This window comes from Phragmites australis, chromosome 2 (genome assembly GCF_958298935.1).
Source record: "Phragmites australis chromosome 2, lpPhrAust1.1, whole genome shotgun sequence".
In the NCBI taxonomy this organism is placed as follows: Eukaryota; Viridiplantae; Streptophyta; class Magnoliopsida; order Poales; family Poaceae; genus Phragmites; species Phragmites australis.
Window position 1 is genome coordinate 7,972,293 of NC_084922.1, and position 11,899 is coordinate 7,984,191.

Genomic DNA, 11,899 nt, shown 5'->3' on the forward strand with positions numbered 1-11,899 from the left:
TCTAACAAGTTTTTACTTAGGTATATTTATTTTAGCTAGGATTCTAAAAAGCAGCTGGTAGATAATGGATTATAAAAAAAATTTAGACGTTGGATTTTTTTTAAAAATTGATAGGTAATTCAGTAAAATAAATTCTCACAATCTATAAAAAATTAAAAAAACCATTTCCTTTGACTTTATAATTTAATAACAGATCATAAAAATCTATAATAAAAAACTATCTATTTATTTTAGCTTCAGGTTATAAAAGCTAATCGCCGTAATCTAGCCGCCTCCCTCGTAATCTATTCGCCGTTCTCTCTCGCCGTCTCCCCGCCCCCAAAACCCTAGACGCAACCCTCCGCCGCCGCCGCCGCCCGCCGCCGGCCGCGGCCATGGATCTCCTTCGCTCGCACCTCCACAAGGTCCGCATCCCGGAGCCCACCAACCGCATCCACAAGGATGAGTGCTGCGTCTCATTCGACACCCCGGTAACAACCCGCCCATCCCTTTCCGTTCCTCCACTCCAACTCGATTTTGTAGGGTTAGGGTTTGACGCGAGCTGGCTTTGTGTGCAGAGGTCGGGGGGAGGCTTGTACGTGGACATGAGCTCGTTCCTGGGGTTTGGGAGGGAGCACGTGGAGTGGAACTACGAGAAGACGGGGAACCCCGTGTACCTGCACATCGTGCAGCGCCGGAAGCCGGAGCCTGACGAGGCGGATCGACCGTCGAAGAAGCCCACCCTCCTCGCCATAGGTATATATTCTTATTTGGACAGAAAGCATTGTACCCAGTTTTGTTGAAATCAACAGTTCAGACAGTACATAGTTAAGGGAAATGGGGATATCATTTGCCGGGCTTGCTGCTGTTAAATTCTAATGCACATTGTCTGTGGCCTAAATGAATCAAATTTTTATGTTTGGGTTATGTCGTTGTTTCTGTTAGGACTTGTTTAACATGGTTATCGGTTGATTGATGATGGGGAAGACAGTGTATTATATGTGTTAATTTCAGCAGTTTCACCAAAATACAATTGCAATGCTATATTATATTTTACCATTCTGTTTGTTGGGTCAAGCGACTCAAGCCTCTGCAGTATAGAAAGTTTGTGGCATTGCATTGTTGTTTGCTATTATCCAAAAATGGAGACTGTGACATAGCATATAGTGTATGTAGACTATAATAATAACTTGAAAGTAAGAGTTGTCTGTACATCTGAATTTTCATAATTAATCTGTATGATCCTGGCTTGTCAGAACTGCAATGTGTGTTCCTGTGTTCCCATGTTTATAAATATCAGAATGTGACTCTAATCACTTCTGTTAAGTTTATATAATTAAGACAGTTACTATCTCTATTAACTGGTTTTTCCACTATTGATAGGTGTGGAAGGAGGCTTTACTGATCAAGAACCTGAATATGATGAGCTTTTTGAAATTGTCATTTTACCTGAATTCATCTCACTTCCATTCCCATCGGTTGACTTGCCAGAGAAGGTAGTTTTTACCCTTTATTAAAAGACTGAAGCTGTTGTATGCATAATAATTATGTAATATAATCTGCAGGTTAGGCTTGCAGTTGATAAAGTTATACTTGCCGAAAGTGCTGATAGAAAACAACAACTGGCTGCTTGGGTTGCTGACAAGAAGAAATTTAGTGCACATGCTATGGATTTGCAGCAACTAGACAATGGTGTTATTGTTCCTCCTACTGGATGGAAGTGTAGCAAATGCGATAAAACTGAAAATCTCTGGTTGAATTTAACTGATGGTATGATCCTCTGTGGGAGGAAGCTTTGGGATGGAAGTGGTGGGAATAATCATGCCGTTGAACACTACCAAGAGACTAAATACCCTCTCGCGGTAAAGCTTGGAACAATTACTTCTGATTTGGAAACAGCAGGTAATTGTACGCCTGAACTTTTGCATTTTGGACTTTCTCATTTTTAGTTCGGAAATCCCAGATAATGGGATCCCGCCTTCATGATATAACCTCCAGTTACAGAGCATCGTCACTGGAAACAAACAACCTTTTGAGTTATCACCAATGAATATACTATTGAATATTTTCTCTGGTCATATGAAATGATGTGCAATTTTTTCCCTCCAAAAGTGCCCAAATCATCCTGTTCTGTTTCTTTTTTTTTTTACTTTGAGTTATTTATTAAAATACACAGTTCTCGCCATATTGCTTGCGTACTTTATAGAAGCAATTCACTTGTATTTTTGCCTTTTTAATATAAATCTCCCGCTTGCATATTTTTTCAACAAAATGTGTTCCTGATGCAACCATTTCTATAAAGGGGCATGACTGCATGAGTGGCGGAAGTTGCTTTTATTACATGTTAAGACACCTAATGATACCAGATTTTCCGCGACAGCTCAGACGTTTTCTCATACCCGGAAGATGATAGTGTTGAAGATCCACTATTGGCTCAGCATTTGTCACATTTTGGTATCGATTTTTCTTCACTCCAAAAGGTGAGCGACGAAGACAAGCTCTAGTACTTTCTCATAGCAGATAAATTCCAATAAAACTAAGCTTAGACAAATTCCAACATTTTGGGTGCTTGGCATCAAGGTGGCTTGCATGATCGAACCTTTTATGAAAGGAAAATTTCAAGAGGAATTTTGACACGACAACATTTTGACACAACTTGACAGCATTTTGACACAATTTGCATATATTCAAGCAGAAATCATATATTGCGAATCCGCGCACGACATCATCTTGTTGTCCCTGACAAAATTCCACGCACACCAAGACCCAAATCAGAACAGCACCCCTGGTATCACACGCGCCCGCCCGCAGGGGGGAGCACAAGCAGGAGGAGGCGAGATCTCGTGCGTACGTACCGGTCAACGGAGACGGAGTGGTGTGGGTGCGCGTATCAGCACTTGATGTCGGAGTGGGTGCACCTATTGCGCAGGAAGTCACGGCACACCTCCACGGTGAGGTTGTTGTGCTGCCGCCGCTTGCCCTCCGGGGGTTACTGTGGGCTGTGGTTGTGGTGGCTGCGCGGGGAGAGGGAGCGGGATGCGGAGTGCGTGGGGGAGGGGGATGGGGACGGGAGGAGGCGGCGCTTGTGTGGCGGGAGCGGCGCTGGGGTTTGTGGCGTCGGTGTTGGGGTTGGGGTTGGGGGTTAGTCCCTTGCCATCATGAGTGAGAGGGCACGGAATAGAGAAGGGAGTGCGGGAGGGGAAGGGCACTATGGTCATTTAGTCATTTTCTAACAATTTTTTTCTTTTTTAAATTCCTTTAATTGGATTGTCCCTAACGGGAGTTGAAAACAGGGGCAAACGGCTCCTTCATTCCGAAAAAGGAGGGGCAAAATCACAAAGTCTATAAAGTAGGCATAAAATCACAGTTGCACTCCAAAATAGGGGTAAGAACTCAATTGCCCCTTATTGTAACTAGCCGGGTAAGAGATCATTGGCTGTGATATTCCTCAGGAAAAACCGACATGTTATACCTGTCAATGCATCAATGTGCAGATTCCATTTGTTTGTTTTAATATGTTTCTAGTGGGAAATGTATGTTTGACCACATGGTTTACAAAGTTGGAGTTTTTGTTTTTGCAGACTGAAATGACTACTGCAGAAAGAGAACTGGATTGCAACACAAATTATGACTGGAATAGAATACAAGAAAGTGGAAAAGACACAGAACTTCTATTTGGACCTGGCTATTCTGGCCTTGTAAATTTAGGGAATAGGTAGCATGGTTTGACTTCATGAGATTCTTTTCTCTTGTTACTATTTCTAGCAATTAATATATGCCTCTTGTCTCTTCTCCTTTTGCAGTTGCTATATGGCTTCAATAATGCAAGTCATGTTTTCAACTTATCCTTTCATATCAAGGTTTGTTTTAATTTCTCATATTCACTTTTTTATCTAGTGTTGCATTTGTTTTTATTTACCTTCTGAAGCACTCCCCATCCTTTTTACTCATTTCAGATACTTCGAGAAGCAGAGTCTGAAAGCTGCTTTTGCAACTTCGCCAGCTGAACCAACATTGGACCTAAACATGCAAATGTAAGTCCACGCCTGCTGGTGTGTCTGTGAGTGCGTGCATGCTTTAATATTCTTAATGTATTTGATATCAGATACAAATCTATTTGCTTTTATGAATTATACTTCTAATATTATGTATAAATGACATTTGACCATTTATTCCTTATGCTGCAACATCATAAAAAATGGCATTATCACCCCTAATATCAGATTTCAATGAGCTCACCCTATTTTTCTCAGCCAACACAAGCTGTGTAGGGTGGTAGGTAAGGACTTTTGTGTGTAGTGTAACTGTGTAAGTGTTAATCAATTTTGAAATCAAGCATATATCATACTTTGCTGTTTCTTTCTCGATGGACGCAGGAGAGCTGTGTGTCATTCCATTAATAGAGGAAGCAAAAGGTAGCACAAAAACAGAAAAAAACGAAAAACGAAAACACAACGCCACACCACAAGACACTTTATAACACACGCACCACACAAACCCTAGAACACGACCAAGGGTAAACCACCTAGGCTACCCAGCTAGAATGCGTCGGAGATCCTTGTCTCTAGCAGCACACCACAACGAGCCCTCATCAGCGATCGACCTCAAGATATCACCCATACTTGGCGCATCTCCATTGAAGACATCCATTTCGATGCTTCCAGAGCTCCCAAGCAACAAGGATCATCCTACGTTGCTTGTCAACCATCTTGAGGGCTCGACATCACCAGCTAGAGAAGGTTCCAAACCCAGGCTGTGGTGCCACCAACTGCAACTCGAGCTTCTTCAGGATAGAGAACCACACTTGTCTCGCAAAAGCGCAAGACACCAATAAATGTTGGATAGTCTCATCGGCCTAATCACAAACGGGACATGTCGCCGGGTGTGGTAAGCCACGTTTGGCCAACCTGTCCGTAGTCCAACAACGGTTAAGAATAGCGAGCCATATGAAGAATTTGCAGCGTAATGGTGCCCATTGCTTCCACAACACTTCCAAGGTGCAAACCAGATCGAGCCAACAAAGAAGGCCTTGTAGGCCGATTTGCTTGAGTAGACTCCAGAGCCAGATAACTTCCAGACGTGTTGGTCTTGTACTCCATGTAGGAGAGCTACTCCTTCCACCAAATCCCATTACTGCAAATATTCCTTGATTGCCCTCACAGAAAGGGCGCCCTTGATATCGAAATGGATTGTAATTTTTGTTGCTAAACTTGATACTTCAACACTATGATGCTATAATATTTGAAATTCTTGCTTATATGCTGTCTGTTTTCGTGCTGAATTGGCATTTTGTACTGTGCTATATATTCTATTTAGCTCATTAGGTAGCAAGTCTTATTCTACTCAAGACTTGATCAATATATATATATATTGTTCTTATGCATGCTAGCTTTAATTTTATAGGACAAAATTAGGGCATGGTTTGCTCTCTGGTAAATATTCAGCGCCAACTAAGGAGGTAATGATTTTATTTCATCTGGGTTTGCTGTTATGGCTTCCAATTGTCAGTAGTTACCCTTTGCTTTTCTGGTGCTCTCTATTTGTCACTAGTGACGTTTTGATGTTCAATCTGGAGAAGACTTTTTTGTTGCTTCATTATTAGCTAGTATTATGCAATACAAATTCACACTTCTGTTTGACTCTGTAATAACTTAAGGAGTTCGGTCACTAATTTCGCTTCTTCAACTGATGAACCTCCACCTGTAAACTACTTTGTTCTGGTGAATTTTTTTTAAAGCTGCTGTAACGTGGAACTAAAGTCCACCTTGCACCTAGGGGGTATGTTTTGCATATTCAAGGAAAATGGAGAGGAACATGAGCTTTCTTAGCTGCGCTACATTGAGCTTCCCAGTGAGCATCCATGCCAGTTGCATGTTTTCATGCTTGAAGTGTCAAGGGGATGAGTGATTGTGAAAAGATGTCATGCAAAAAGGTCTTTTGGAACCTTCATGTCATTTTGTTTCTACCTTGAATTTGGGGAACTTTTGCGTTGAGTGACAAGTTTCCTGTTTCCTTAGATTGTACAAACATGATTGCATGCCTAAACACGCGTGTGAAACACCATATACTCTTTACTTGCTGCACCTTTAGTTCAAGGCCAAATTATTAATGTGATTTTTAAGTTCTAACTAATGGCCATCTGTGCTCTAATAAACAAATCTGGTTCTGTGATCCTGTTCTCTTTATTTGGAACATCCTAAGTATTGTTGAACTGCTGGGTATTAATGGAATGAAACTCTGACATACTTTTGTTTTGATTTTTTTACCTATGCTGTTCAATTTGATAGGGGCAGGAAGGGATACGTCCTCGCATGTTTAAGACAATTATTGCTGCAAATCATTCTGAATTTTCTAGTATGAGGCAACAGGTACTTTTCAACCTTGATAACTATAGGCTGTCACAACCATTTTTTATATTGGTTGAGGAACAGTCCATTTGCATTCTATTGTCATATATACAAACCTAGTTTTTGGTATGAAATAAGTTTCTTAACATCCATTTATTCATCCAGGATGCCCTCGAGTTCTTCCTTCATCTTATTGACCGAATTGATCAGGCAAACCCTGGAAACCATGAGTTAAATCCTTGTACAGGTTTCAAGTTCATTGTTGAGGAGCGGATTCAATGCTCTTCTGGAAAAGTTTCTTACAACAAACGTTCTGACTGCATTCTTTCTCTGAGCATACCATTGCATGAAGCAACTAATAGAGGTGGCTTTGAAACATTTTTACTGCTGTCATATAAAACTTAATGTAATGTATATCCTTGACATTTGTTGGACATGCAGAGCAGCTAGAAGCATTCCGGGAGACGAAAGCTGCAATGGTCTTGGATGGAAAGGAACTGTAAGGCATTCAATTGCTCACAGTTCATGCTTGTGCCTAATGAGTGTCGAGTTATGGATTACTCTTTCCGTAACAGGTCTAACGAGGAAATTGTGAGGCCTAGAGTCCCTTTGGAGGCATGCTTAGCAAGTTTTTCAGGGCCGGAGGAAATTCCTGATTTTCACAGCACTGCACTAAATTCGAAGACGACTGCAATTAAGTATGCATATCTCGAGCTCTGTAATTTCTAAATGGATATGTGCAACATAAGGTTCTCATCCAGAAAGTGCAATACTTTGTTGCTAAATGCTTTTACCATTGCCCTTGTTTTATTTCTATTTAATTAATGATTGCCTCTCAAGATTGCACATTTTTTAAGGGATGCTTTCTCTTTTTGGCTGATAAACTACTCATTAGATTTCAGAATTCAAGTGAAAACTAATATATGTGACTTGGAGGTTCATCAGTGTCTAAATTGAAGCTCATTTACATGAAAAGTGACCCAGTGGCAGTCCAGTTTAACTAGTGCAAAGGGCAGTTGTATGCTTCAGTAGTTCAACATTAGCACCTAATAGCAAACAAACTAGTATAAATGAGTTCTTTTGAAATAAATAAATAAATATTTTTTAAAAAAAGCTCGACCAACCTAGGAGGAACTTGGTGACATTGTAAATAAGAAGAAATAGGCATCCAAATTTGAGTCGAAGAGGACTATAACTTGAGTGGTCTATGTGTACATCCACACCCTCAACCAACTGAGCTAGGTTCAGTTCCTAAATATTATTTTGATTAATCCTGGAATATGCAATTCGTTTGATGTTGTCTTAATGCTAGGATTTGATACCATGATTATTTTTGCGGAACTGTGGACAACCCTTCCTACATTAATTGATTCCTCTGCTGATTTTATTGAATTTCCCGGACCGTAGAGAATATTTGGTTTCTATATTGATGGTATGCAGTTATACAATGACTACAAAATTATGTGTCTATTTATTTATAATGGTCATACTTTTCTGTTATTTCTGTTGAATGATGTTGAAGAACTATGTGGTGGCTGCTTATTACTTCATTATATAAACCATTTATTATGAATACTTGTTATAAATAAATATTGTGTACAGAACTGCTGGTTTTAAAAGCTTTCCTGATTACCTGGTGCTGCACATGCGGAAGTTTGTAATGGAAGCAGGATGGGTGCCAAAGAAACTCGGTAATATTCCCCTCCCAGTCACCATTTATATGTGCATGCATGCTGCGGATTGAAACCAAGGTTTCAGAATCCATTACAGACTGATTTCGCAGAGCTCTTCCAGCACGTCTAGTGTCCCACATCGTGGCATGTTTTAGGCTCTTCTGAGCTAGTAATCCATCTAACCTCACCCATAATTTAATTTAGAGTAAATTGCACCACATGTACACCAACTTGTGAGGTGGGTGCAAATAAATCACGGAACTTGATAATTGATTAAATAGGTTCCAAAACTTGCTTAAGTTGTACATATCAGGTCAAAATCGCAAAGGGTGGCAAATCCAGGAACATGTGACGCTAACTGGGATGCCACATCACCTTTCCATACTCTTCTTATCTCTCAGAACCCTTCTACATATCCTCAACCAAAAAACTGAGATGTCCATATGGACCGAGGTATGCCCGTTCTGCAGCCATGCCAAGTCCCCAAAGTTAAACAACATACTCTACCTTCATTGACTACCGTGTCTGACGCAGGATAATACCGCAAGAAGTGCCTACACCCCAAGAACATGAGCATTGCACTGTTTGAATGTTTCTCTAAATCAATTTGAAAGTCTTTTCGAACTGATTCGATAGTTTTTCTATATCATTTTGATTGTTCTTTTGAAACAGCTCGAAAGTTTTTTGAAGTCAATTCAAAAGTTTCTTCGAATCTGATTGAAAGTTTTTTCATATCAGTTTGATAGTCCCTTCAAATTTATTTGAAAGTTCTTTTCGAAGTAAGCACAAATTGCTGGCCACAGAAGATCCATTTTGGATGTGTGCACTACTGGGACCTTGCTACCCCCCCCCCCAGTGGCAGCCATCCCATGTGGAACCGCGCACTGGCATCTGGCAGCTTTCCTAGCGTGCGCGTACAGACAGGAAAGGAAAAAAAATCGTGCGCTGCTACTCGTACCAATGAGCGTGCACTATAGATACGTCCGAGAGGGAGATCAAGTGGGAGGGTGGGGCTAGGTAGCCAGGAGTTCTTGTAGGAGATACCGAGTTTAACTGGTGGCTTGGCAGCTGCTAGTGTTGCATTCTTTGTCTTGCTTGGTCATATTTGTGCCTCACAACTTCACTTATTTGGTGTTTGGTGATTAATTTAGTTAGATGTGGGAGTTATTGCATGAATGGGAGTAGAAAGATGAAAATGGAATCCTGAGTCAGAGAGATTATGCAGATGATGTGGCATCCTAGTCAGTGCCACATGTAACATGTTCATGGATGTGCCACCTTTTGCAATTTGACCTGATATGCGCAACTGAAACAAGTTCTGTGACTTATTTAAGCGATTGTCAAGTTCTGTCTTCTGTGACCTATTCGCATCCACCTCACAGGTTGGTGTACCTGTGGTGCAATTTACTCTTTAATTCAGCTAGAACTAGGCCTGAATTTGACTGGAATCGGTAATTTTTCGGTAATCTATAACACACTTACAAACAGAAACATTTAAATAGTTCAATTAGGTAATGTGCGTCTACTAGAAATCAATTTTCAAGTGCTGTTATACTCGGTTAGGAATCTGATGTTAGTTGCATCCTGGTCTGTGCTGGAGATTTAGCAAGCAACAGAGCATAAGCAAACTGGCTCCTTGGCGCTGTTTACATAAGTCATCCATAATTCCCACTAGTATTCATTCAGCCTAGGCGGTGAAACCAATTTTTCTCCATATGTTGGATACCTTGGGTCTTGACATTTGATTTTTCTCTCAGATGTTTATATAGACGTGCCTGATACAGTTGACATCTCGCACATGCGCAGCAAAGGTGTACAGCCTGGGGAAGAGCTATTACCTGAAGGAGGTTAGACTGTAGTTGATTAGGTTATTCTAACATGCTTTTCCCCCTCAGCTTTGATGACTTCACAATGTACTCTTTCAGCTTCTGGTGACAACAAAGCTGAACCTGCTCACCCTGTTGCCAGTGAGGATATTGTATCCCAGCTTGCAAGCATGGGGTTCAATTACCTTCACTGTCAGAAAGCTGCTATTAACACATCAAACACGGGAGTTGAGGAGGCAATGAATTGGCTCCTCTCACACATGGATGATCCAGGTTGGTATGCAACTGCAAATGTTCCGTGGTTCATTACTACTTTTCGTCATGAAATAATCAACTTTGTAACTTGTTGATGTGACAGAAGAAATCGTTCTCTATTTAAGCATTATTTTTTGATGCAGATATAGATGATCCAATATCTAAAGATCCACGAGCTTCTGAACAATCTGTTGATGAAGCAAGTGTTCAAACTCTTGTTTCCTTTGGATTTCAGGAAGATGTTGCCATAAAGGCCCTGAAAGCTTCTGTAAGATTCTCTTTTACGATTAATCATTCTGAATGGGCAGTAATCCTAACCTTCCCTCAGAAAGTTGTTGCTTGCCTATTTCCCATACTCACCTTCTAACTTCATCTCACATTTTCCTGTCTGCCAATCAACTTTGCATTTTTGTTGACCCTTGTCTGGTATGATACTCTTGCTTTGTTATTCGTTAGGGTGGGAATATTGAGAGAGCTACAGACTGGATTTTCAGCCACCCCGAAGCATCAAGCTCGGTATCTACTGATTCTTCAACAAGCAATGTAAAAGATGATGACTCGCACATACCAGATGGAAGTGGCAGTAAGTTTCACTAATCCTTTTGTTTACTTACCCCTTTATAATGACACAATAATCATCTGGATTCTGGAATCATGGTGTAGTGCAAATCAATAGTAATTCTGTGTTACGTTCTAATGGCATGGCTGCAAATGAATAACGTGCTGTCTGCCCCTGCTTAGAATCACTATTACGTTATAAATCACAGGGTAGTTTTACATATTGGTTGAATTTTTTAAAAGTCCCACCTCCGATAAGAAATACTTATTTCGATGTTCCTTAATATTTGTGCATGCCTAGCAGATACTCTCTGATTGCAAATATAGATCGTTTTAGCCTCCTCAACTATTCTCTAAATATAAGTCATTCTCAAACTTCTATGCACTTTTTTTCTTCTTTTGTTCCCTTTTTACCCTTATTTAATAAATGCTATCACTCTCACAAATGAATGAGTTATCTTTTCCAATATAGAATAAATAAAGGGCAACAAGATCATTTGATCTACTTTCTTAATCATTGTGCATAATTCTAAAACAACCTACATTTGCGATCAGAGTGAGTATCTGATTAGTTACCATACTATCACAAAAAGTAGATGCAAAAACTGAATTAGAGGGTCTGATAAGTTTTATTCCAAACAATCTATGAAGACATGGAAAGGATACGAACCAAAGATTGTAAGGTCCGATCTGGATTTGGCATACTTAACAAAAATTTACCATGCTCTTAGCAAATGTTCCATCTCTCAAACTGTCCCCTTTGACTGTAACTGTAAAATTATTGGTTTCACTACTATTTGCAGTTTCGTTGATCATCTGATGACTGAGATTTGTTTACAATAGCAATGTTGTCTCTTTTGCAGGATACAAGCTGATGGCATTTGTAAGCCATATGGGCACATCTACTCACTGCGGACACTATGTCGCCCATGTCCTCAAAGACGGGAGGTGGGCAATCTTCAACGACAGCAAGGTTGCCTCATCTGTTGACCTGCCCAAGGATATGGGCTACCTCTATTTCTTTCAGAGGATAAGCAGCTAGACACATCATAGGCAGAATACCATCTTGACTGAAGTCATAGTTCATCCACACGCACCATCAAAAGAACAAAATGCTGTCATGCTGATTTTATAGCGATTGTTTCGTCACATGCTGCCACCAGACTGATCAGCTGGAATTATTGTTTTTTCCTTGAGACATTATAGAGTCCCATCTCCAGTTACATTACATCTGTGTTATTTACATGTGAATGTTTCGTCT

The 11,899-nt window shown here is 40.4% G+C and overlaps 1 protein-coding gene across 1 annotated transcript; it reads left to right on the plus strand.

Moving 5' to 3' along the window:
• Positions 1 to 267: 267 nt before the first annotated feature.
• On the plus strand, positions 268 to 11,899 carry LOC133897653 (ubiquitin carboxyl-terminal hydrolase 14-like). The gene is made up of 19 exons (XM_062338452.1): positions 268 to 470; positions 558 to 735; positions 1,363 to 1,475; positions 1,545 to 1,881; positions 2,365 to 2,459; positions 3,561 to 3,694; positions 3,783 to 3,839; positions 3,936 to 4,013; positions 5,383 to 5,437; positions 6,267 to 6,347; positions 6,492 to 6,690; positions 6,768 to 6,825; positions 6,902 to 7,024; positions 7,929 to 8,017; positions 9,757 to 9,846; positions 9,925 to 10,098; positions 10,224 to 10,348; positions 10,537 to 10,663; positions 11,502 to 11,899. Exons 1-19 carry the CDS (start codon positions 375 to 377, stop codon positions 11,678 to 11,680), a joined length of 2,388 nt encoding a protein of 795 aa, XP_062194436.1. The 5' UTR covers positions 268 to 374; the 3' UTR covers positions 11,681 to 11,899.

Coding starts and splice junctions, on each gene's coding strand:
- LOC133897653 (XM_062338452.1), top strand. CDS start 375: ATGGATCTCCTTCGCTCGCACCTCCACAAGGTCCGCATCCCGGAGCCC. Junction 736..1,362: donor GCCCACCCTCCTCGCCATAG/GTATATATTCTT, acceptor CACTATTGATAG/GTGTGGAAGGAGGCTTTACT. Junction 10,664..11,501: donor CATACCAGATGGAAGTGGCA/GTAAGTTTCACT, acceptor TCTCTTTTGCAG/GATACAAGCTGATGGCATTT.